Source organism: Chelonoidis abingdonii, chromosome 4 (assembly GCF_003597395.2).
Source record: "Chelonoidis abingdonii isolate Lonesome George chromosome 4, CheloAbing_2.0, whole genome shotgun sequence".
Taxonomy (NCBI): domain Eukaryota; kingdom Metazoa; phylum Chordata; order Testudines; family Testudinidae; genus Chelonoidis; species Chelonoidis abingdonii.
The window spans coordinates 59583740-59611346 of record NC_133772.1 but is presented as its reverse complement, the minus strand read 5'-3'; the positions used below and the strand labels follow the sequence as shown (position 1 = coordinate 59611346).

Genomic DNA, 27607 nt, shown 5'->3' with positions numbered 1-27607 from the left:
GAGAGGCAACGGTGGGGGAAAGGTTTTACTTTCCTTGTGTTAAGATCCAGAGTGTCTGGGTCTTGGGGTTCCCCGGGCAAGGTTTTGGGGGGACCAGAGTGTACCAGGCACTGGAATTCCTGGTTGGTGGCAGCGCTACAGGTTCTAAGCTGGTAATTGAGCTTAGAGGAATTCATGCTGGTACGCCATCTTTTGGACGCTAAGGTTCAGAGTGGGGAATTGTACCATGACAACCCCATTTCTGTATCCTCTGTGCTATCTGCACATTGATGTGGATATTTCTATTGCCATTCCACAGATGTAATTGCACATCCTCGTCTCCCCACAGGCCAATGAGATCCAAAGACTTCTTATCTGCTCCACTTTATCTGCTAGGTTTCTGTGTGAATGATCAGATACATACACCAAAAATGAACTAGTAGGAATGTTTGCCAAGGTGGACAACCAGGAAAAGGCATTTCAAAAACATGCAAGGCAGACTTCTGATCTATGGCCCCTTGGCCAATGAAGTTCAAAATTGTGAGCAAAGCAACGCTGTCGCTGGAACACAGGCACAGTGGGATAGTGGCTGGAGGACTATTAGGGTTGACATAGGTAATGCAGTGTCTACACTCCCACTGCATCAACCTGAGTGGGTTGACCAAGGCTCTGCATTGCTCAGGAAGGTCGCGTTATTGCATCACTGTAATGCATGCATCAGCAGGAGACAATTTTTGGTGTAGATGTGCACAACTAGGCCTTCTCAGGTCAACTTATGTCAACTAACTTTGTAGTGTAGATCAGGCCAAAGTGTCTCAGAAGGGTAAAGGGCCATGTGCCAGCTACCTGCATTACAAGAGAGGAAACAGGCTCCACAGAGCTGCTACATCCCAACTTGCACAGGCGTGGGTGTCAAGGGGGATAAAAGCCTTGGTTGCCCCACAACCATCTCTCATGCCCTCAGAGGCCATAACTGTGCTTGTGTATTGGGAATGTATACGGTGCTGGGTATCAATCTGGTGCAATTTACTCCCTCAACCGAACAGCAGGGTAACAACACACTCTTTTTTTACTCTAGATAATTGGTTCCCAAACTTGTTCTGCTGCTTGTGCAGGTAAAGCCCCTGGAAGGCCGGGACGGTTTGTGTACCTGCCATGAGCCTCCGCTTCCAGCAGCTCCCATTGGCCTGGAGCAGCAAACTGCGGCCACTGGGAGCTGTGATTGTCCAAACCTGCGGATGCGGCAGGTACACAAACCAGCCTGGCCTGCCAGGGGCTTTCCCTGCACAAGCAGCGGAACAAGTTTGGGAACCACTGCTCTAGATCATGGTGGACTAAGATTGAGTCCTCATTGACAGAATTGCTCAATCTGCAACACCCAGTTTTTGAAACAACAGCAGCTGCATTAGCAACTTTTATAAATTCAAAGTTTTAAAATATTTTATCGTCTTTTTTGTTCCTTGAATTGACTTTCATGCTTATTTTATTGTTAATAGTCTGTCGTTAACAGTGTGGTCCTCCCCTAATGGTTAGTGGAAAAGGAAGATGCAGACTATGTGTTATGGCTTCTATTCTGCGTCCTTACAATATATAATGCTGTGCAATACTTTTTTGGTTGTAATGATTAGAAAACATTTTTCAGCTTCCAATGTGCTTTGTAGCATGCAGTATGTACTGTCTTATTTTAATCAAATGTTGGTATCAATTTACAACTGTTCATTTTTATCAAATAATCCTACTAGTTTGCAGTGTTTCTTTAGGTGGGGGTGAAAAGTCTTGACTACCTTTTCTATTCTAACTACTCGATACTGTTTCATTTCCTCAATTTAGGAGCTTCCAGCACCTTTGTCTGATGATGCCCTCAAAAACCAAGTGGATGAGAAAGAAACCGCTATTAAGTCTAAACAAGAATCTCAGGAATCCATGAAAATAGCCTGGCGTTACCAGAATTTACCAAGAATTGAGGTAAATATGTTTAGTATTACATCTGATGTTATCTTATGCTTTGATATTAAGGGTAAAATTCATTTGTTCTATAAGTATAATCTCTGAGTAGAACCCAGACCATGGAAGTGTTTTCAAACTGTGCTAAAAGGTTGCCTCAGGAGAGCAAACTATCATTCGCCACTATATATCTTGATTAGCAAAGATACAAAGAGATGAGAAATGCAGTTTACTGTGTTGCATGATGTCCAGATGTACTTAACTTCTGAAAAGAAAACCAGAAAATTAAAATATTAAAGCACAAAAGGCTGGTGAATGTAACACTGTTTCAGATAACTTTTTAAACCTAAAGATACCTGTAGTATTTTTATTGAACATTTTTCTAAATTTATCTATTCATAGTGATATGTATAGGTTGAATGAACAGTACTTATTAGATCCCTCTAGTGAAAATACTTTATTGATGCAAACTGTTGACTTGCTTATCCATGTGCGTAATAAGTAAAGTAAGCACTTGAGATTATATCAGTTTCACTGTCACTAGAAACTAATCGCTGTGAAGGTGGCATGTGGCATGTAAGACACATGCCCAGTGGTCACTTCTTCAAAGTTTACAGCTGTTAGTATTTTATGAATTATGTTTTTCCTTAGTCTAGTTACTTTCTTGTTTGATCTAATTATGCAGTCAAACCTTACAAAATTTATAGCATTTTGGACTACACAACCACAGACTTTTTTTTTTGGTGCTGTTTGGCTGAAGTATACTGTGATTTAGATGTAATCATAACTGCCTAGTAAGTTAGCCATATTCTAAAAAAATATAATTGGAATGTGACAAAATGATCTTACAAGGCTTGGCATGTTCGGTTTTCTCTGAAATTGTACAGACGTGGCTATATATTTTGTGTCAGAGAAGACTTATATATGGTGACATGCCAAATCAAATAGCCTCCAGCATGATCATATAATCTCATCAATTTTAATCATGTAGAGCTTGCTGTACCACTCTGAACCATTACAAAATACAGTTTGTATTTTATCCAATAATGTAAGCTAAATTCATAATACAATGATGTACAAACAATTGATTGTCACTATTTCAGTACAAAATGTCCTGGGTCCAACAGAACAAAAAGCTGCATATAATAACCCAAAACAGGCTTACTCTGTCCATTAATATATTATTTAATAAAACACCATACACTTGTCCTTGGTTATCACAGATGGGATTTGCATGTTGAAAGTTGTAAACTAATAATTGTCTGATCTAGAACAACCGTACAATCTTATAAGGTATGATTCCCTCATTTCCATCAAAATTTTCTTACAATTTTTGAATTTTTTCACAATTATGTACTAGAACAGTGATCCCCAAACATTTTATGTTGCATGCCCCCCTCTTACCTGCAATGTAATCTGTATGTGCCCCTCCCCTGGGGAGCCAGGGCAGGGAGGGGGACTGCGGTTGGAAGCCGGGGGCTGAGGCCAGGGCTGGAGCTGGGGCCAGGAACAGCGCAAGGGGCTGTGGCTGGGGGTGGGGCTGGAGCCGGACCTGGGACTGGAGTTGCAGCTGGGAGCAGAGCTGTCATTGGAGCCAGGGGCTGAGGCTGGGGGCAGGGTTGGTGGGGAGGGCTGGGGTTGGAGTGGAGCTGGGGGCAGAGCAGGGCTAGGCAGCACTCCCTCTCCACCCCCCTGTACAGGCTGGCCTGGGCCTCGACATGACCCCCAAAATTTCCTCCTCATCCCTTTTGGGGACCGTGCCCCACATTTGGGGACCACTGTACTAGAATGCTTGTTTGTTTTCAGGTAAATGTTAAATTATCAAAAACGTATATGAAATCAATAAGACTTGAAAATAAAGCTACAGTTGTTAAAATAATGGACAAATGGAAATTTCTTTTTAAAATATATCAGTTAGATGAAAATAATCTCAGTGATCAGAAATATTTGATGTCTTGTTGAATGATGCAATATACACTTATTGGCTGTCTGGAAGTGATAAGTCATGCAGCACCTCTGTCCCTCTGATAGTTTTAATATACCTAGTAATAGCTGTTAATTATTTCAGTTTCCATTAATTCATGTGTGTTGACTGATTAGTAATTTCTGTCAAAAGGAAACCAATAAAATATTTTTTTTAAAAAGCTATTTTCCAACCAGCTTTAGTGCTTATATTTTAAAATTAGATTTACAAATAGTTGCATGGTATAAGAAGGTTATAAAGAGTGAACTGGTTTTTTTTAAAATGTTTAAAGGGCTCTAAAAGTCAGCTGAAAATGTATCTAGTCAATATCTCTTTTTATGCGAGGTGTAAAAGTTGTCTTGTTAGTGGTGCTGTTAACTAATTTAATTTTAAGTTGTAAGTAACCGAAGAGATTTCTGTTGTGGAGATGGCTCAGTTATTCCCTTTCCCTTCCTAAAAACAGGTTAAATAAGCTCTTAGCCAGCTCATAAGTATTTCATATTATGTGTTAAGTTTAAATTAGTAGTCCTGTCTTGAACAGTGTATTTTATATGTGTAAATATGAATATATTCTTTATATCCTAGATAAACTATAGATTTACAGGTAATCAGTCAAAAGGAATTGGATACTGTGTGTATGTGCTGCATACAATTACCAATTTAAAAGGTTCTTTTCTCTATATCCAGGGATACACTCATTTAAACTCTTGGTAAAAACATCAGGTATAGCCTAGTTTGGGGTTTTTTCCCTTTTTTGTTTGTTCTTGGGGCAATATATAAACTGTCACAGCATGAAATCAATTTTCTGCCTTGATTCTCCCAAATCTGAGATTTCTAGCACATTAGTATTGCAATTAGAATCATTAACAGCAGACGGTAGCATAAAAGCACATTCTGCTCACTCGCAATTTAGTGTCTTTTTCTCCTTGTGCAGATGAGTTCATAGGAATCCAATAAAGAACTGGCTTGAACCTACAATCCAGAAATAAAGTTATCTCTCAAACTTAAGAAGAATGAAAAGTCTGTCTCTCTCCCCTCTTCATGGCCAGTCTGCTAACACAGATTATTCATGCTTACTTGATTCAGGTGGGCTTTTTGCAAGCTTCCCTACTAGGCCTGGGAATGTGGTACACTGAAGCCTATTCAAGGCTTCTGACATAGACTGAGCTTTTATTGCATGGTGTTTTATTATAGCCAAATCCTAGTCTCCACCCAGTTTGTAGGCACTGTGCTCATTCTTTTGAATTAAGAAAGGTTATCACCTACCTTAATCCATGCAGCAGTGTGGATTAAGGACACCAATGTGCCTCAGGATTCTCAAAGAGGATCCTGGAAACTTCTTGTTTCTTCTTTTTTGCTGTCTTTACAAACTCTGTTGGGCCTCAGTGAGGATTTGCATCTGAAATGGGCAACCTGGAGCTTTTCTCAATGAAGACATCAGATCAAAGTTCAGTTAGTCAAGGCCTTTCTAAAACATTAAGGGGGCTTGGACATACACAATAAAAAGATGAGCCCTGGCAGAGATTGCAGTAAAAACATTGTGTTCTGTAATCCGGATAAAGGATAGATTATAGGCCAAAGAACAGCCCCTTTTAAAATTGCTTTCAGAACCCTCATACTAAATAACTTTACACTTTTTGTATTTAAATGTATATTTTACTGTAAAAGTTTTATTTTGTAATTTAGAATGTAATGTCTAGTAAGTAAAATCAAAGCCGTCGTTTTAGAGAGTTCACAGGTTTCTTATAAATATATTAAATGCTTTAGATCTTTTATAGAATAAGAAAATGGTCTATTATTGAAGACCAAGGACGACTTAAGACTTTTTAAAAAAAAAAAAAAGACTAAAATTTTTTTTCTGTGTTTATAGTTTTAACATTCTGTATTCTCTGACAGCTAATCTAGCCTAATATGCATTCTATTTTTCAGCCATTAACTTGGTAATTCCCAAGTACAAAATGTAAATAAATTCAAATAATATAGTTTTAATTAAATCTGTGATTTTAAGATGTTTTTAAATTTGAAACATGAAATAAAAACTAGGAAAATGCCTAAAAAGGTTTCCTTCAAAAAAGTAATAATGATACTAACTAGGTCTGTTCTGTGTGTATTCAAAGTCATGTATGTTTATTTTAATGACAAAACCATGTCTTATTATTTTTACTCCTTTTAGAGCTGTTGAATCCATATAATGATTAGAATGGAAGCTAAATTCTTTTCTGGTTCATAGTTAACAAACGTGTAAATGTTGTAAATTCCAGTTTCAGTACTACATTTTGCTCTTTGTTCCATTTATGCTATCTGGTTGTTTTCAGTGAGGGAGGCACAATTGTAATTTAGGGCAGAATTTGTCCCACAGAATCCTCATTACTGATGACAATGTATAAGTCAGAAAGAACCCAACTCAATTTCCAGATGCATGATTGAGTTTCCAGTATTGGAACTTTTTAAAATAACTAAACAAAAACTCATCTTTTTTGTGTAAAATGAAGGAAAGTGTTATAGAAGCTATTGAGAAACCCTAAACATAATATCGCCTCATGCTATTTTTAGTCACTTCTCAGGGTGCAACCACACCGCATGTGCAAAGCAAAATGCGTTTTCATTTAATCTATCGCTTCTGTTTTTTGTGTAGATGAACTTTTTAATCTGCTGCACACAAAGTCATAACTTTCAAAGTTAAATCTGTGTTGCTTTATATGGACTATGGAGCATGCATATTTAAAAACTACTTAGTGCCAGCCGTTGGCCTAAGTCACTGAATTTTATACTTCGGCTATGTTTAGTAGTGCATATACTCATTTACCTGACTGTGTACATCCTTGTGCATGCTCCCCATACCTACGCCAAGTGTTCACATTTACCTGTGTGCACCCTGCTGTTTTTGTGATGTGACGTTAACACTACCATTTCAGGGTCAGTATCCCAGGGTCCTGTGCATCACAGGTACGTGCTCTAGGAATCACTTTGCTGGGGTGGTGTTTTTTCTGTTCCCTGACTTCACACATTTACAAATGGCAATTCCTGCTTACCTCTCCCTCCTGCCAAAGTGGGTGGAAGATATGGGGCAGCTGGATGATGATCTGGTTCTGCTCCTGCTCCTTGTTGCAGGACAAATGGTTATGCAGTGGAGTAGGTGAAAAACAAGATGCAGGATGGAATCTGGGGAGAACTTTTGGAGACCCTGAAGATGACTGATGGTGATGGTGAATGACAACCCATTCTGGTCCTATGGAATAGCTATAGTGAATGCCAGTATTGCCACAGTATACCTGTGGGTGAACCATCACTCCTGGTGCAGGAGAACTAGCATGATGCAGTGAAATCATATAGTTTTCGAAATTTTGGGTGAGCAGCAGCAGCTTTAGAACTTCGAAATGAGGAAACAGAGCTTCATAGAGCTGTGTGGTGAATTTGCAGTATACTTTCAGTGCCAGAACTTCTGATTTAGGGAAGCCATACCAGTGCGGAAGTGGATGGCTATGGCACTGTGGAAGCTAGCAACACCAGGTGGCTATTGGTCAGTTGCAAATCACTGTCCACTGTCAGGGTTGTGGTTGTGTAGATTTGCAAAACAATTAACAATGTGATCTACCTACAGGTGGTGTTTATAAGAAAAGTTCCAGAAATAATAATATTTGGATTTGAGAGGCTGGGGTTCTTCTTCGAGTGAATTGCACGTTCGTCGGAAGACTTTTCCCCTAGCAACGCCAGCGGCCGGCAGGTGCCCCCTAGAGTGGCGCCGCCATGGCGGGTAATATATACCCCTGCCGGCCCGCCCGTCCTCATTCCTGTCTTACCGCGTGTCAGTCGTTGGAACGTGGAGCGCGGCATGCTTGATCTCCACGTCCCTAGATTCTCTTCGTTCTAACTGTTAGTTTTTGTGTTACAGTACCTAGTTACGTATAGTTATAGTTATAGTTCATAGTTTAGTGTATATAGTTCGTGGGTTCGGGTGCTAGCCCTTCCCGCTCCCGGCGCCGGGCTCATGCCCGGTTCGCGGGGTTCAAACCGTGCTCGGCCTGTAGAAGCTGATGCCCGCCCGTACCCACGACGCGTGCTTGAAGTGCCTGGGGAATCGCACATTTCGGAGAAGTGCCGCATTTGTAAGGCATTTCCGTTCGAGACCAGAAGGAGCGACAGAGACTCAAGACGCTTCTCATGGAAGCAGCACTTAACCTGCGTCCTCGGCACCGAGTGCCGCTTCGGCTCCGGCACCGGATCTCTCCGGCACCGCGAAAGCGGCTTGGCACCGCTGTCTCCGGTGCCAGGTCAACGGGAAGAGACCTCCGACATCCTCTACCCCGGCTAAGCAGCCCGAAAGAGCTCCCGGCGCCGCCTGTTGGCCGTGCAGGACTTCATTGACTCGGGCCCGCGGGTCGTCGAGTCGTCCCTCCCAGCTCCCCGCCAAGATCTGGGTAGAGCTGATGGTCCTGTCCCGCCCAGACCTTCTCGTCGGCCAGGACTTATATGCCTTGACGGAGCCGTGCTGCCCACCCAACCCCCGCACCTGCCAACGCGGGTTTTGCCATCTAAGGGCAGCCTACTCCATGCGAGCACCGTCCCCGGATCCCGATTGGCACGATCAAGTATCCCCCGGCACGATCCGTTCCCGGGAAGTCTCGCTGCCGGCGCCGCTCGCAGTCCCGGCCCGCTCTCTCACGGCGGCGGCTGGTCCGTACTCGCTGCGAAGGTCGTCCCTCCACCGGTCCGATCGTACTGGCCTTCAGGCTCCAGCAACCGATACGGCACGAGATTCGAGAGTCGTTCCCGCCATCGCGATCAATGATCCCGGTCGACCTCTGCCAGGCACGTAGCTGGTGTCGGTCCGGATCTCAATCGCGCACGGTATGGCTCACGGCACCGATCTCCCGGCACCGAGGAGATCTTGCCGTACCGCGCGCGGGACCGTACCATTCCGTTCGGCTCCACCATGGCCCTCTCGACAGGCTCTGTTTCTTCGCGGGCGGACAGCATGTACCTGGAGCCTGAAGGTCCCGCCACCCTATTTCCTCAGAGTCAGCAAGAGCATGGTCCGCAACAGTGGGGCTTCTGGACCCCCTGGGCTTATCATCAGGCCCAGGGCCCTCAGCAAGTTCCCCCACGTTCCTCTGTTTCGGAGCACAAGGCGCCGGAGGCTACATGTGCACGCCCTCCTCCATCCCCTGCGGAATAGCGGTCGTCCCATGCTCCGGATGCTGAACTCCCGCAGGAGGCTGAAGCGGCACTCCAGTCTGAGCCGCCACCAGACCCGCTCCTGCCAGGTCTCTCCTCATCCTCCTCCCCAGATGAGGCGGTGACCCCCTGGACCTCAGGGCGCACCAAGATCTCCTCAGGCGGGTGGCACAAAATATGAACATCCAGGCCGAGGAGGTCTCCGAGATTGAGGACTCGGTCGTCAGCATACTTTCGGCTGATGCGCCCACTCGTGTCGCCCTGCCCTTCATACGGACCATACAAACCAATGCCAACATCATCTGGCAGTCGCCGGCCTCCGTTCCCCCCGCTGCTCGGGGGGTGGAACAGAAATACATGGTCCCATCGAAGGGCTATGAGTACCTCTATGTCCCCCCCGCGTCCGTGTTCCCTCGTCGTTCCATCTGTAAATGAGAGGGAACGCCATGGACAAGAAGCTCCGGCCCCCAAGTCCAAGGAGGCGAGACGGATGGACCTGCTAGGCCACAAGGTCTATTCGGCAGGGGCACTACAGCTGCGGGTCTTGAACCAACAAGCTCTACTCAGCCGCTACTCGTTTAACACCTGGGCAGCGGCTGATAAATTTAAAGAGCTCCTCCCACAAGACTCTTGTCAGGAGTTCACTGCCCTCCTGGACGAGGGGAAAAAGGTCGCCCGTACATCTTTACAGGCGGCTTTGGACGCAGCAGACTCTGCCGCCAGGACTCTGGCCTCCGGAGTCACTATGCGACGTATCTCCTGGCTTCAGGTCTCTGGCCTTCCTCCGGAACTCCAACATACCATCCAGGATCTTCCGTTTGAGGGCCAGGGCCTGTTTTCAGATAAGACCGACCCTCGGCTGCAAAGCCTCAAGGACAACAGGGTCATTAGGCGTGCCCTTGGGATGCATACGCCGGTGACCCAGCGTAGACCATTTAGGCCTCAGCAACAACGCAGGCCTTACCCCCCACCCGACAAAGACAGGACTTTGACAGGCGCCGAAATAGGAACGGCAGACGCAGGCAATCCGGTAACCAGGGGGGTCAAACCCAAGGTCCCACCAAGCCTTCCTCCGGGCTGAAGCCCTCATTTTGAAGGTGCGCCCGAGGGCGCTGTACCAGTTTCTTCCACAGATCCATCTCCTCCATTCTCCAACCGTCTTTCATTCTTCCTCCCGGCGTGGCGCCAGCTCACTTTGGACCGTTGGGTCCTCCGCACGCTGTGGCTTGGATACCACCTGCAGTTTGCTTCATACCCGCCCTACCACCCCCCTCCCTCGTCCTTCTTCAGGGACCCCTCTCACGAGCAGATCCTCCTCCAGGAGGTGCAAACGCTCCTCGACAAAGAGGAGGTTCCACAGAACGAGACGGGCAGGGGATTCTACTCCCGATACTTTCTCATCCCCAAGGCCAAGGGAGGTCTACGACCCATCCTCGACCTGCGCGAGCTCAACAAATACTTACTGAAGTTGAAATTCCGCATGGTTTCCTTGGGGACCATTATTCCTTCCCTGGATCCAGGAGACTGGTACGCCGCCCTCGACATGCAGGATGCATATTTTCATATAGCCATTTTCCCGCCCCATCGTTGGTTCCTGCGCTTCGTAATCGGCGGCTGTCACTATCAGTTCGCGGTCCTCCCATTCGGCCTCTCGACGGCCCCGAGAGTGTTCACCAATGCATGGCCGTAGTCGTCGCCTTTCTTCGTCGCAGTCGGGTGCACGTGTTTCCCTACCTAGACAACTGGCTTATCCGGGGACCATCGGAGGACCGAGTCCTCGGCCACGTCCGCATGGTCAGCCGCCTTTTCTCGAGTCTAGGCCTGATGCTCAATGCGGAGAAGTCCATTCTATCCCCTACCCAGAGGATAGAGTTTATCGGCGCGTTCGGACTCACCAGGCAGGGCCTGTTCCCCGCCTCGCCACAATTCCAGGCTGTGACAGCCTCATCCGCAGGCTTCAGGCAGCGCGTCTAACTTCGATCATTGCCCTCAGCACTCCCCCTTGGCCACATGGCGGCCTTGCACGTGCGCACAGCGCAGCGACTGGTCGACAGAGTCCGGGCTCACCTCAGCTCGCGCTCCGCGCAGCCAGGGGACCGTTAGATACGATCATTTCACGGTTCCCCAGGGCAATGCTCCTCTCCCTGCCAATGTGGTGGCGGGATCCAAATCCGCGTGTGTGCGGGGCTCCCGTTCCATCCGCCGAGCCGTCGCTGTCTTGCGAACGGGACGCATCGAACTTGGGATGGGGGGCTCACCCTCGGTGCTTTTCCGGTAAGGTGGGGACATCCCCACAAAGGACATCCTCTTTGCAGCATTCGGCAGGAACAGGAAGGGCCCAGATGTGCTGCTCTGTTCCAGGGGCTGCGAGGACTAGGCTCAGGGCATTCTCTGAGTCCATGGGTGGCGCACCGCTTCGAGGGTGAGCCCGCCAGTTCCCGGTGATCCCCAGAATCCTCTGAAGGGCGCAGGGACAGGGCCCGCTGATTCTCATCGCTCGGCAGGCCCGCTCAGCATTGGTACTCTCTGCTGCTGGACCTGTCGTAGCGGGACCGGTACACCTGCCCTTTACCTGGACCTGATCACGCGGGACCACGGCCGGCTTTCCCAGACCTCCAGTGGCGCAAACCTCTCAGGCGTTGGTGCCCTGCGTGGCTGGCTCGCCCGAGTTGGCTTGCTCTTCCAGTGAGACTGCGTATTCTGGGAAGTTAGAACCCTGTCACAGGACGACATACAGTGCCAAATGGAAACGTTTTACGTGCTGGTGGCATGAGAATCGCTTCCACCGCCACGGTGTTTTCCATCCGATGTCTTAGAACCTTTGGTCCTCAGCAACAAGCTGGCGCTGTCCTTCTCTCCGAGTTCAACTTCAGCGGCCATCTCTGCACCTTCCACCGGGGACGCGACGGGCCGCTCGGTATTCTCAACACCGTGGAGTCTGATCCTCAAGGGCTGGAGTGCCTTTACCCCCAGGTCCGCCACCCACCCACCGCCCCCTGGGATCTCAAACCTGGTATTGTCACCATTATGTCTCCCCCCGTTGTGAGCCGCTGGCTACGTTTCCCCTCTTACTTGTCCTGGAAACGCTTTCTGGTGGCCATCAGCTTCCGCTAGACGCGTAGTCAGGCTGCGCCGCCTCTGTGGTGGACCCCGGCTATACGGTGTTCCATCGGGCACAAATGTCAACTCGGAGGCCGCACCCTGCAATTTCTTCAAACTGTCTGGGGCCTTTCATAGTCAACCAGGACAATTCCTACCCCGATTTTTCTGTCCCGAAAATCATTCATCTTGCAGGAGCAACAGTTGCACTCCTTAGACGTGCGTAGGCGCTCGCTTTTAATATATACGCGAACCAAACCGGTTCCGGTAAATCCCAGCCCAAATCTGTTGTCGCGCGTATGCCTGCATGGCGGGTTAAGGGTTGCCAGTCCTCGCGAGGATTCCTCGGTGGGTGACGTCTGGTATCACGGACCTGTTTATGATCTGGGCCTTCCCTTCGGCCGGAAACTGCGCACTCTACTAAGACCCAGGCATCGTCATGGCATATCTGTCACGGATTACCGTCCAGGAATCTCGGCGGCCAGCAACCTGGGTCCTCGTGCACCCTTTGCTACCCACCTATGCCTGGTCCAGCAGTTCCAGGGATGATGTCAGCCTTCCGCGCTGCGGCCGTGTGTGCACTGTGACCCTTCACCCACCCACCGCCTAGGGAGGCTGGAATCACCTACTGGCAATGGATAGGGGCAATCCTCAAAAGATAAAACACGGTTACTACTTCGTAACTGTTGTTCGGCAATGCGTTGCTCATATCCCATTCCACACCAATGCTCTCCTCCCACTGGTCGAGTAACCGGCAAGAAGGAACTGGAGGGAGCGGGGCGGGCCGGCAGGGGTATATATTACCCGCCATGGCGGCGCACTCTAGGGGCGACCTGCCGGCCCGCTGCGATTGCTAGGGGTAAAGTCTTCTGACGAACGTGGCACGCGCAGCGCGTGAACACCTACGGAATGGATATGAGCACACACTCTCGAAGAACAACAGTTACGAAGGTGATACCGTGTTTTTCTGAACTGTGCGGGGCCATCGATGGCAACCACATCCCACATTTTCCCTCCCAAAAGGGTTAGCAAGTATGTGAACCAAATGTTACTAATCACTCGTTCTACAGGGCAACTTGCACAGAGTCAGATTCATAGAATCATCAACGATAGGGTTGGAAGAGACCTCAGGAGGTCATCTAGTCCAACCCCCGCTCAAAGCAGAACCAATCCCCAACTAAATATCTCAGCCAGGGCCTTTGGTCAAGCAGGCTTAAAAACCTCTAAGGAGAGAGTTCCGCCATCTCCCTAGGTAACCCACCATGCTTCACAGCGCGCCCCCCCTCCTAGTGAAAAAGTTTTCCTATTTCCTTATTAATGAATACCAACGTTGGAAACCTGGAAAACTTGATGAACCAGAGGTGCTGAACAGATCAGGGTAGTCGCTTCAGAGGTTAGGGGAGAAGACTTTATCCTCAGAACCTGTGGTTTTCATGGTAAGTCTGTGCCAACCAGTTATTTTGTCCTACTTGTTCATGTAACCATACCTTTCACAAATCAGTCCCTGAAAAAGGGAATTCAGTTACAAAGTCAGTAGCTACAGAATCGCCATGGAGTGTGCTCTTATTTAAGCTGAAAGCTCATTGGGAGCTGCCAGCACCCATCTGGATGCCAGTGCGAACAACATTGTTCACATAATGTCACCTGCTGTGCACTCCATAGGTCATGAGGAATAAGGAATGCCATTCATAGATCATAGAATATCAGAGTTGGATGGACCTCAGGAGGTCATCTAGGCCAACCCCTGCAAAACAGGACCACTCCAACTAAATCATCCAGCCAGGGCGTTGTCAAGCCTGACCTTAGAACCTCTAAGGAAGAGATTCAACGACTTCCTAGGTAAACCATTCAGTGCTGTCACCACCCTCTCAGTGAAAATTTTTTTCCTAATATCCAACCTAAACCCCCACTGCAACTTGAGACCATTACTCCTGTTCTGTCATATTAGCCTCCCAGGCAATCCTGCCATCAGTTCCCTAAGGGAGTCAAAATCTGATTTTTCTAAAGTCCAGGGTCCGTATTTTGCTACTCTCCTTTCTTTCTTTTGTGAGGATCCTGAACTCGACCATCTCATGGTCACTGCTGCCCAGGCTGGGGGCAATTTTAATGCGGGCTGATTGTGGAGTCAGGCAGGTTTAATTAGAATGAACCTTTACATGAGAAGATAAGACCTGGTTATTTCGTAGCAGGATTTTATTCTCATGACTAGGCCACTAAGCATAGAACCATTAGGCTTCTGTGAACTCTGCAGATGACTTATATGCCCCCCTTTGGAAAAGGGAGGTGTTTTGGATTGAGGTTTGTTGGGCAGGCAAGGAAATTAAGATGATTTTGTTGGTGACAGTGCGTCAGTCCTATGGTTGGTGGGAGGGAAGGCATATTACTGAGGATGTTGGTCATAAAGAAGTTGGTTTTTTGAGTTTTGATTATTTTGTGGGGAGAAGTCATTGGCAGAGAGAGTTTTGTAGAAGGGAGAGGTGTTGCCCTTTTAAAGAAGGGGTTGGTTTATTTAAAACAGGGAGAATAAGTTATTTGTGTCATCAAAGATCTAGGTCATAATTGTGAGGAACTTGCTTCCAAGCAAATATGAAGTTCTAACAATTCTTATGCAAGGCTGAGAGGGATATCTTGCATCTGAGCTGAAGGTCAAGATTTAGCTTTCTACTTTGTACAGTTTGTTTCTGGTTTCTTTCAATATTATGTATTTCAGGCCTGGTCTACACTACGCTGTTAAACCGATTTTAACAGCGTTAGATCGATTTAACTCTGTACCCATCCACACTACAATGCTCTTTATGTCGATTTAAAGGGCTCTTTAAATCGATTTAAAGGGCTCTTTAAATCGATTTCTGTACTCCTCCCCAACGAGAGGAGTAGCGCTAAAATCGATATTAACATATTGGTTTAGGGTTAGTGTGGCCACAAATCGACGTTATTGGCCTCCAGGCGGTATTCCACAGTGCACCACTGTGACCGCTCTGGACAGCAATCTGAACTCAGAGGCACTGGCCAGGTAGACAGGAAAAGCCCCGCGAACTTTTCAATTGCATTTCCTGTTTGCCCAGCGTGGAGCTCTGATCAGCATGGGTGGTGATGCAGTCCCAAATCCAAGAAGAGCTCCAGCATGGACCGTACGGGAGATACTGGATCTGATCGCTGTATGGGGAGACAAATCTGTTCTATCAGAGCTCTGTTACAGAAAATGAAATGCCAAAGCCTCCGTTCCAAAAGACGAAATGAAAAAATATTTGAAAAAATTTCCAAGGCTATGATGGGAAAAGGCCACACCAGGGACTCAGTGCAGTGCAGAGTGAAAGTTAAGGAGCTCAGACAAGCATACCAGAAAACCAAAAAAGCAAACCAAAGGAAACGGAAGGTCCGGGTCAGGGCCAAAAAACATGCCGCTTCTACGCTGAGCTGCATGCAATTTTAGGGGGCTGCGCCACCACTACCCCCCCCCTTGTCCGTGGATTCTGAGAGTGGGGGTTGTAATCTCAACCATGGCTGAGGATTCAGCGGAGGGGAAGATGAGGAGGAGGAGGAGGAAGAGGAGGAAAGACGACTTGCAGCGAGCACACAGCACTCCGTTAGCCCCAACAGCCAGGAGCTTTTTGTGACCCAGACGGAATTACCCTCCCAGCCCTCCAAGCCACTAGCCCAGACAGTGAAGCCATGGAAGCGACCTCTGGTGAGTGTACCTTTGTAAATATAAAACATGGTTTAAAAGCAAGCGTTTTTTAATGATTGATTTGCCATGAGGGCTTGGATGCATTCGCAGCCAGCGTAAAGTTACTGGAAAAGTTTGTTAACATGTCTGGGATGGAGCGGGAAATCCTCCAAGGACATCTCCATGAAGCGCTCCTGGAGGTACTCCAAAAGCCTTTGCAGAAGGTTTCTGGGCAAGGCAGCCTTGTTTCCGTCCACCATGGTAGGACACTTTACCACGCCATGCATGTAGCAAGTAATCGGGTATCATTGCATGACAAAGCATAGCTGCGTATGGTCCCGGTGATTGCTGGCATTCAAGAAACATCCGTTCTTTATCTCGCTGTGTTATCCTCAGCAGAGTGATATCGTTCATGGTAACCTGGTTGAAATTCAGGAATTTAATTAAGGGGACAGAGATGGCCATTTTCCTACTGGGCTGTTGCTTAAAAGAAATCCTTCCTTGCACGTAGCAAAGCGGGGGAGGGGAGGAAAGGATAGCGCTGAGCTTTTTTGCGTTTGGCTAGCAGGAATCTTCCCAGCTACCAGCCACGCGCGGGGGGGGGGGAAGGAGGGGGTGATTAGCAGTGATCTTCCATGATACCAGCCATGCGGTGGGGGGAGGAGGTAAAGCAATCCCTAGAGAATTGGATTGGGGGGGGGGGGGTTGGCGTCTGCTGCTGCATGTTAACAGGAAAAAAGCATCAGAGGGCACTGTGTATATGAAGGCTGGAGAAGCCAAAAGACAATGGCTTACCATGGCCGCATGCAAGCTGAATTCTGATGCCCGGACCTGCGTCTGTGAGATCTGTAACACCCAGAGCCGCAGGCACTCAATATTAAAAGATGCAAAATGCGACCTTGTAGTGAAATCACATGTGCTATGTAAGGTGAATAGTGTTGTTCACTGTGAAAGAGTATAACCATTGTTCTGTAAAATGTATCTTTTTAAATACTTCTCTCCCTTTTTTCCCTCCCTCATGCAGCTGCACATTTTTCAAGCCTCCTACTCCATCCCGAAGGCTAGCTCAGATAAGGCGGAGGAAGAAAGAAGAGACGCGAGATGAAATGTTCTCGAAATCATGGAAGTAACCCGCAATGAAAGAGCTCATCTGAATGAGTGGAAGGACGTGGTAGCAAAGTACAGGAAAGATGCCAGTGAACGTGAGGACAGGGAGGGACCAACGTGAGGATAGGAGAGACGCTCGAGAGAGAGGTGGCTCGAGCAGAAGATCAGAGTGTAGGCAGGAAGATCAGCGGTGGCGGGATGCAACGCTGGAGCTGCTGCGTGATCAAACTGATATCCTCCGACGTCTGGTGGATCTTCAGGAAGAGCAGCGGGTCACAGAGTGCCGCTGCAGCCCCTGTTTAACCACCCTCAGTACTCACCATGTTCCATATCTTCCTCACCCAGACGTGTAAGAACGCGTGGGGAAGGCTTTGTGCACCCGCCCACTCCACCCCCGTGGACAGTCCAACCAAAAGGCTGTCATTACATTGAAATGTGCTTAATGGCTTTTCCTTCCCTCCTATCCTCCTCCCAAACCACACCCGGGATACCTTGTTAATTCTCTGCCTCTTTTTATAATTACTTTTTAATAAAGAATACATGATTTTTAAACGATAGTGACTTTATTTCCTTAAGCAAGCTGTAATCGAAGGGGGAGGGTGGGTTGCTTACAGGGAAGGAGTCAATAAAGGGGGGGGGTTTCATGAAGGGGAAACAAACACAGCAGTCACACCGTACCCTGGCCCGTGATGAAACTCGTTTTCAAAGCTTCTCTGATGCGCACCGCTTCCTGGTGTGCTCTTCTAATCGCCCTGGTGTCTGGCTGCGCGTAATCAGCGCCAGGTGATTTGCCTCAGCCTCCCACCCCGCCATAAAGGTCTCCCCCTTACTCTCACAGAGATTGTGGAGCACACAGCAAGCAGCAATAACAAAGGGGACATTGGTTTGGCTGAGGTCTGAGCGAGTCAGTAATGTGCGCCAGCGAGCCTTTAAACGGCCAAATGCACATTCTACCACCATCCTGCACTTGCTCAGCCTGTAGTTGAACAGCTCCTGACCACTGTCCAGGCTGCCTGTGTATGGCTTCATGAGCCATGGCATCAAGGGTAGGCTGGGTCACCCAGGATAACGACAGGCATTTCAACATCCCCAACTGTTATTTTCTGGTCTGGGAAGTAATTCCCTTGCTGCAGCCGTTTAAACAGAGTAGTGCTTCTGAAGACGCGAGCGTCATGAACCCTTCCTGGCCATCCCACGTGGATGTTGGTGAAACGTCCCTTGTGATCCACCAGTGCTTGCAGCACCATTGAAAAGTACCCCTTGCGGTTTATGTACTGGGTGCCCTGGTGCTCCGGGCCAAGATAGGGATATGGGTTCCATCTATCGGCCCCCCCACAGTTAGGGAATCCCATTGCAGCAAAGCCATCCACTATGACCTGCACGTTTCCCAGAGTCACAACCTTTCGTAGCAGCAGCTTAATGATTGCTTTGGCTACTTGCATCACAGCAGCCCCCACAGTAGATTTTCCCACTCCAAATTGATTCCCGACTGACCGTAGCTGTCTGGCGTTGCAAGCTTCCAGAGGGCTATTTGCCACTCGCTTCTCCACTGTGAGGGCTGCTCTCATCTTGGTATTATGGCGTTCAGGGCAGGGGAAAGCAAGTCACAAAGTTCAAAGAAAGTGCTCTTACGCATGCGAAAGTTTCGCAGCCACTGCGAATCGTCCCACACCTGCAAAACTATGCGGTCCCACCAGTCTGTGCTTGTTTCCCGGGCCCAAAATCGGCGTTCAATGGGTAGAACCTGCCCCATTACCAGCAGGAGCTCCAAAGCGCAGGGGCCTGCGGTTAGGGAGAATTCAGTGTCCATGTCCTCATCACTCTCGTCGCCGCGCTGCCGTAGCTGCCTCCTCCTCCTCGCCTGCCTTTGCAGTTCATGGTTCACCATAGACTGCACGAGAATGCGCGAGGTGTTTACAACATCCACGATTGCGGTATTGATCTGAGCAGGGTCCATGCTTGCTGTGCTATGGCGTTTGCTCAGTTCACCCAGGAAAAAAGGCGCGAAATGGTTGTCTGCTGCTTTCACGAAGGAAGGGGTGAGGCTGTACCCAGAACCACCCGCGACAATGATTTTTGCCCCATCAGGCACTGGGCTCTCAACCCAGAATTCCAAGGGGCGGGGGAGACTGCGGGAACTATGGGATAGCTACGGAATAGCTACCCACCGTGCAATGCTCCAGAAATCGACACTAGCCTCGGACCATGGATGCACACCGCTGAATTAATGTGCCTAGTGTGACCGCATGCAATCGACTTTATAATATCTGTTTTATAAAACCGGTTTATGTTAATTCGAAATTGTCCCGTAGTGTAGACATAGCCTCAGTCGGTCATTCCTTCAGGATGGATAATATAGGTCATCTGACAACATTTTGACCTCTGGTATTTAGATTATTCTCAATTCTCACCTTTTCCTCTCTCACCTGTGCTCTTTCAGCACTGTTTGTTTGTTTGTTTGTTTGTTTGTTTGTTTGTTTGTTAAACTGGCTTTGTTAGGTACAAGAGAATTGCTGTAGACTGTGCCTGGGGACTAGCCCCATGCATAGCAGCATCAGTGTTGGGTGAGTGCAAAGGTGGCTTAAAGTTATCTTTGCACCTCCAACCTTCCTGAGCTGCACCTGAAAAATGCATGGCACGGTTCACAATCTGGGCTATTTTCCTTTGAATTAATAAGGAGAATCATTAAACTAGAGTGGGCTTTTTTTGTATTGCAAAGGAGCTGTAAACAAACCTGGACAGCACTGCACAAATGCCTCAACCTCTGGTATGTTTTTGATTGACACCTGTGTTATCTGACTGAGGAGAGTGATTTTAAGTAACATCTTCAGACACAAGGTCACAGTAAAAGATTTAATTTGTTTGAAAAGTTAAAACATGAAGTCACAGATTGATTGGAACAGTTGGTGAGAGACAGTCAGATTGGCAACATGAATTGCTAGAGTTGTGAATATGTTGTGCTGTAGCTTTGAGTTTTAAGCTTAATTTGGCTTTTGTCATCCGATATTCCTTTCAGGATCTTATACCTACTTATTGGCTAATAAATGAGACTTGTATAAAGTGTCTTATGTCTGTGTCAAGTCATTTCTTTTCTAACTTACTTCTGGAGTTGAACCATTCCTGACCATTGAAACTGGGATGGCATTTTTAATGGGGATGGATGGCAGATAGAGAGCATTACATAAAGAAACACATTATTTTATAATGTATTTTTTGTTTTTTTATATACAAACAGAATATATGAATATATTTGCACACATTTTAGACCAACTTAGTTTTTCTTGTTTTTTATCATGCATTTACTTCTGTAATTCAAATAACATTCTAAGTTGTGCGTCATGCTGGGTTTCCACCAGTTTTCAATGTGTGGAACTCTTCCCTGTGTCCGCCATGCTAATGAATGTATAAGGAGTAATAATATCTCACCAGAGCTCAACTTGACTTTGTTTTTGTGACTTTATTCAAACAGTTTGATTCTGTTCTCTTAATATTAGGCACCTTTATTATATGACAAGAATGGTTACTATTGTCTAATGTCTTAGTAATACCTTCCATGAAGTTACTGCAAATTCAAGAAAATAAAAAACACTTTTAAACTTAATGATTTCAAGCCATTTTTTCTTTTTTGTTTTAATGTTTTTTAAGAAATGATGTTGGAAGCTACGAAGAGGCAATATTTTATTTTACAGATTACATATAAACATAATTGGACAGCCTTTCAAAAGCCAATGTGCAAAATGTTTGTTTTTCCGTGTGCCCAATATAGGTATTGGAATGCCTAATTTGTTCCCATGCGTCTTTTGCATCTGGGATTTGTATGCCTGTTTTAGAGTGCATACTTTTGGATACCTGACCCACTTTTTTAGGTGGGACCAACTGGAGCAGTAAGGATTGAAATCTGCATGTAAGCTCCACAATTCAGAACTTCAGAAAGGGATCCTCGGTAATCCTACATATCTCTTGCTTTTTTCCTTCCATAACTTTTGAAGTTCACTGCTGACAAACGTATATAAAGCCTAAATGAAAAATTATAGATTTCTATTAGAGGTATAGCAATTAATTATGTTTTTATGACAAATCATGTAAGGAATTATTATAATTACTATAGTATGTTTTCACAGGTCAGTCCAGCAGCTTCTGCACGATTTGGTCACTATTACGATGTATCTAAAGTGGTGTCTCCAGAACTACTTCAATCTACAAAGTGGCACCGTTTTTTCCTTCCTGAAGAAATGTCTTTGCACCCTGAAATAAAAACTTGGTAAGTTCTTAACCCATGTGTTACTTATATTTTTAGTTATTTGCATGCAAATTAAGAGGAAGATTTTTAGAAGTGCCTAGCCAGTTTGTTATTACCTGTATCACTGGCTTCCAGTGCCACTTTTACTCCTAAAATCCTTTAATTGCTTTTGAAAATCTCCCCCTAAATGTTTGCAATCAAGGAGTAATATATAGTAATACTGAGAATGAAAGGTCAAAAATAGTTTAAATTGCAAAAAGAAATCTAAATCTGTTTTCCAAGTTGGAAATTTATAATAATGCAAGTCAAGCATAAATAAAATGAGAGAGACCAGAAATGCAATGAATAGTCGTAGCTGGCTACTGGCATACCTCTTCTACTGTATCTTTCTGGCAGTGTCTCAAGATACTTCTCTAATGTTAAATACAATAACTCCTCACTTAAAGTCATCCTGGTTAACGTTGTTTCATTGTTATGTTGCTGATCAATTAGGGAACATGCTCGTTTAAAGTTGTGCAATGCTCCCTTCCAATGTCGTTAGACAGCCGCCTGCTTTGTCCACTGCTTCAGAGCCTGTTGCAGCTAGCTGGTGGGGATTTGGAACCAGGGTGGACCGGCAGCTCCCCTATCAGCTCCCCCTATCAGCTCCCCACTCCCCTAAGTTCCCTGTGTGACAGCTGCCCAACAGGCTAATAATTGCAGCTGTTCCTTCCTACACTGCCATGTGCTGCTCCTGCCCTCTGCCTTGGAACTGCTACCTGAGACTCCTGCTTGCTGTGCGGGGGGGGAGGGGAGGAAGAGGGGGGCTAATGTCAGGATGTCCCACTCCTCCCTGCTCCTGCACCCCACTTACCCCATCTTCCATAGAGCAGGGGGGACACATGACAGGGCTCAGGACCGAGGAAGCTTGCTGGCAGCAGCAGTTGCAGTCTCAGCAAGCTGATCTAATTAACAAGTCAGTGTACTTATAGGTAAATGCGCATCTCTCTCTCACACACACTGTATGTGTCTGTGTCTCTGTCTCTGTCTGCAGCACTGTCTCCCCTCCCTCCATTCCTGCTGCCTTTTAGAGCATGAGAGTTAACCCTTGAGGGCTCAGCCAATTGCTAGTTAATCATTTAGCAGTAAGGCATTTCCTGGGAAACATCCCACTCTCTGACTCCTCCACCTCAGCTAAGCTTCACAATCATCATCACTGTGTACCAGTACTGAATTGTTTGTTTAAAACTTATATTGTGGGGGCGGTGTATGTATATATTGGTGGAACAACACCAGAGGCTCAAAACACCAGTTGCTCATAGATAGAGCAGTCGCCCAAGACTCAAGGTCTAGACAGACCAATCTGAGCACAGCCTGGATTGACTACAGGAAAGCCTACGACTCAATGCCGCACACGTGGATCTGTGAATGTCTGGCGCTATACAAAGTCAACAGGACACTAAGGACCTTCCTCAAGAACTCAATGGGACTATGGAAGACAACACTGGAAGTCAACTCAAGGCAGCTTGCATAAGTGGCCATCAAGTGCGGCATATACCAAGGTGATGCACTGTCCCCGCTGCTGTTCTGCATAGGCTTAAACCCCCTCAGCCAGATAATCACAAGGACTGGATACGGGTACAGGTTCAGGAGTGGAACTACCATCAGCCACCTCCTCTACATGGATGACATCAAGCTGTATGCTAAGAATGAACGAGACATCGACTCGCTAATCCACCTGACGCGGATCTACAGTGAGGATATCGGGATGTCATTTGGACTGGAGAAGTGTGGCCGGATGGTAGTGAAGAGAGGGAAGGTAGTCAAGACTGATGGGGTGGAACTACCAGCGGGCCACATAGCAGACATACAGACCAGCTACAAGTACCTTGGGATCCCACAGTCACATGGAAACCACGATGAGGAAGCAAGGAAGACAGCAACATCCAAGTATCACCAAAGGATAAGACAGGTCCTGAAGAGCCAGCTCAGTGGGAAGAACAAGATCCACGCCATCAACAGATACGCCCTGCCGGTCATCAGATACCCTGCCGGTATAGTGAGCTGGCCAAAGGAGGACATGGAGGCTGCCGATGTGAAAACCCGGAAGCTCCTCACAATGCACGGAGGTTTCCACCCCAAGTCCAACACCCAGAGACTGTATACCAGCCGGAAAGAAGGCGGGCGGGGCTTGGTGAGCGTCAAGGCCACTGTCCTGGATGAAACCCGGAACATCCAGGAGTACATCAGTAAGATGGCCCCCAAAGATGAGCTGCTGAGAGAATGCCTGAGGCAGCAGCAGACATGGGAGGAAGACCAAGCAGAAGAAGTGCCATGGCAAGACAAGACCCTGCATGGGATGTACCATCGACAGATAGCTGAGGTGGCTGACATTGGGAAATCCTACCAGTGGCTGGAAAGGGCTGGACTAAAAGACAGCACTGAGGCACTGATCATAGCAGCACAGGAACAGGCACTGAGCACCAGATCCATTGAAGCAGGGGTCTACCACACTAGAGAGGACCCAAGGTGCAGACTGTGCAGAGAGGCCTCAGAGACAGTCCAACACATAGTGGCAGGATGTAAGATGCAGGCAGGAACAGCATACACTGAACGGCACAACCAAGTGGCTGGCATTGTGTACAGGAACATCTGCACAGCGTATGGGCTAGACCCTCCCAAGACCAGATGGGAGATTCCACAGAAGGTTGTGGAGAATAGCAGGGCTAAGATTCTGTGGGACTTCCAGATCCAGACGGACAGGCAGGTACTGGCCAATCAACCAGACATCGTGGTAATAGACAAGGACCAGAAGACAGCGGTGGTGATAGATATAGCAGTGCCAAGTGACAGCAACATCAGGAAGAAGGAATATGAGAAGCTGGAGAAGTACCAGGGCCTGAAAGAGGAACTAGAGAGGATGTGGAAAGTGAAGGCCAAAGTGGTCCCAGTGGTGGTAGGAGCACTCGGGGCTGTGACTCCTAAGCTGGGTGAGTGGCTCCAACAGATCCCAGGAACAACATCAGAGCTCTCTGTCCAGAAGAGTGCAGTGCTAGGAACAGCTAAGATACTGCGCAGAACCCTCAAACTCCCAGGCCTCTGGTAGAGGACTCGAGGTTGAGGAAGACACATACCACCCATAGGGGTGAGAGGGGAATTTTAGAAAAATAGTCTTTTGTCTGGTGAAAAAAAATCCCTGAAACCTAACCCCCTGATTTACATTAATTCTTATGGGGAAATTGGATTCACTTAACATCGTTTTGCTTAAAGTCGCATTTTTCAGGAACACAACTACAACGTTAAGTGAGGAGTTACTGTATAGATGAAGTAGTCTATCTCCTTATTCAGCCTGGACCTTTTGGTGTTCTTATTTCTGTGTTTTGTAAACTTCCAGGTATAGAGCCAAGTCCTGAGAAGTATTTTAATGTTATTTTTTTTAGAATTAAAATACAGTATGGCACAATTAAAAAATCTGATTCATAAAAGAATGCATTGTTTCACTGAGCGCTTTTTCAGAAATGTAAACAATCTAAAGAGTACTCTGTTTGCTGATACCAGTGTCAGTATTACATGATCAAAAATCAGTGGTTTTAATTCCTTCAGGCTTTCAGATTCTAGCTAGACTTGTAAATAAAGCAGTTTGTACACTTTTAGGAGATGGGACAAATTGTAAGGGCACTATTTCTATAGTAAACATTTAACGTAATTAACACACAATGTATGATACACCTTTTGAATGGCAGAATTTGGTCACACGAGGATTTTATTTGGCCAGTTGCCAAAGTGGGGCTACATTGCCACCCAGTAAATATCCCACTCTTCTTGTGCCATTCTACAATGTATCACTAACTGGGATGGATTTCAGGCCAGTAAATCTGTGGGTATAAAATATATATGTGTATTTTTATTTCTAATCAAGGTAAGCATTATGTAGGGACTCCATTCATAAAAGAAACTCTTATCAAGGGATGTACTATATGTGCAAGAAAAGGTGCAAGTACACATACCAGCCAACTGTGGCTTTGAACCTGCAACTAACTGAACTGACCCTAATTGAGCATTTATTGGCCTCTTTGAACTAGAGCGCTTAATAGCAGCTTTGGGAGACCTAAATATAAGCACATGTTGCTGGTATTTCTTTGAAGGAGCCTATTAGAAAAGGGTGTTAAAATGCAATACATTAAAAGAATACTAAGGTCTTCTGCAATGTTATGAAAATAAATTTTAAACACGTAGATCAAGATTTTTAAGAATGATTAGTAGGGCTGTAAAGTGATTAAAAATATTAATTGTGATTAAGTGCATGATTTAAAAAAATTAATCGTGTGATTAATCATGCTGTTAATAATAGAATACCATTTGTTTAAATATTTTGGATGTTTTCTACATTTTCAAATATATTTATTTCAATTACAACACAGAATACTCACTTTATATTATTTTTATTTCAAATATTTGCACTGTAAAAAACAAAAGAAATAGTATTTTTCAATTCACCTTATACAAGTACTGTAGTGAAATCTCTTTAGCATACAAGTTCAACTTACAAATGTGGAATCATGTGCAAAAAATAACTGCATTCGAAAATAAAACAATGTAAAACTTTAGAGCCTACAAGTCCACTCAGTCCTACTTCAGCCGGTCACTCAGACAAAACAAGTTTGGTTACAATTTGCAGGAGATAATGCTGCCCGCTTCTTGTTTACAATGTCACCTGAAAGTAAGAACAGGTGTTTGCATGGCACTGTTGTAGCTGGCGTCACAAGATATTTATGGGTCAGATGCTATAAAGGTTCGTGTGTCCCTTCATGCGTCAGTGACCATCCCAGAGGACATGTGTCCATGCTGATGATGGGTTCAGCTCGATAATGATCCAAAGCAGAATGGACCGACGCATGTTCATTTTCATCATCTGAGTTGGATGCCACCAGCAGAAGATTGATTTTTGTATTTTGGTTGTTCAGGTTCTCTAGTTTCCGCATCAGAATGTTGCTCTTTTAAGACTTCTGAAAGCATGCTTCACACCTCGCCCCTCTCAGATTTTGGACGGCACTTCAGATTTTTAAACCTTGGGTCCAGTGCTGTAGCTATTTTTAGAAATCTCACATTGGTACCATCTTTGCGTTTTGTCAAATCTGCTGTGAAAGTGTCCTTAAAACAAATATGTGGTGAGTCATCATCTGAGTCTGCTATAACATGAAATATATGGCACAATGCAAGTGAAACTGAGCAGGGGACAAACAATTGTCCCCCAAGGATTCAGTCACATTATTTATTTAAAAAGCAACATCTGCATGGAAGCATGTCTTCTAGAATGATGGCCAAAGCATGAAGAGGCATACGAATGTTTAGCATATCTGACATGTAAATACCTTGTAACTCTGGCTCACATTATAAATAAGAAGCAGGCAGCCGTATCTCGTAAATGTAAACAAACTTGTTTGTCTTAGTGATTGGCTGAACAAGAAGTAGGACCGAGTGGACTTCCAGTCTCTAAAGTTTTACATTGTTTTCTTTTTGAGTGCAGTTATGTAACAAAAAAAAATCTACATTTGTAAGTTACATTTGCACAATAAAGAGATTGTACTACAGTACTTGTATGAGTTAAATTGAAAAATACTATTTCTTTTGTTTATAATTTTTACAGTGCAAATATTTATCATAAAAATAATATTAAAATAAGCACTGTATACTTTATATTCTGTGTAGAAATCAGTGTATTTGAAAATGTAGAAAAACATCCAAAATATTTAATACATTTCAATTAGTATTCTATTGCTTAACAGTGCGATTAATCACGATTAATTTTTTAAATTGTGATTAATTTTTTGAGTTAATTGTGTGAGTTAACTGTGATTAATTGACATCCCTAATGATTAGTGATTGAATGTCTTGAATTTTGTAAGCTCAATTGGGACACATTAAGAGGGCCTGATTTTCAGGGGGTGGGTGCTTAACACTTTCTTGGTTAGGTACCCAAAATCACTTTTAACTTTTGAAAATATAGGCCTCAGTCTTTCAAAGTGACTAGTGATTCACAGAGTGAATAAGAATTTTATGACTGTGGAGACACATTCCATTTACTTCAATACCAATATTTTAAAGGAGTCTATAAGTAATAATGAATCCAAGAACCTGCCTATCTTTAGGGGTTGAAGATATAGATTCAGTAATATTATGTACACAATAAATTTCTCAAAACTAATACAATTAATAGCATAGTGAAAAGGGAAGATGTTGTAGAATTGATTTGGTTGGTAACTATTAATATTTTACCAAATGTTTACATATAAAATGTATGCACATAATTTAAATTTGGAATATGACTTTTCTTATGGCAATTCATAAAAATGGCATTAATTTCACAAAAATTGGACTTTTTTTAAAAAAAGAAGTATTAAACTCTAATGTGGTATGATTTATACACAAATATTCTACAGGTGATTAAGGCTTT

At 45.5% G+C, this 27607-nt stretch overlaps 1 protein-coding gene across 2 annotated transcripts in view; it reads left to right on the top strand.

Moving 5' to 3' along the window:
- ELP4 (elongator acetyltransferase complex subunit 4) overlaps window positions 1-27607 on the top strand; it is a 335509-nt gene that overhangs the window by 69777 nt on the left and 238125 nt on the right. For both annotated transcript variants that reach the window (XM_075065212.1, XM_075065213.1), the window contains 2 exons: window positions 1810-1944; window positions 21056-21195. In XM_075065212.1, the coding sequence (XP_074921313.1) occupies window positions 1810-1944; window positions 21056-21195 (275 nt within the window). The remainder of the gene's footprint in view (window positions 1-1809; window positions 1945-21055; window positions 21196-27607) is intronic.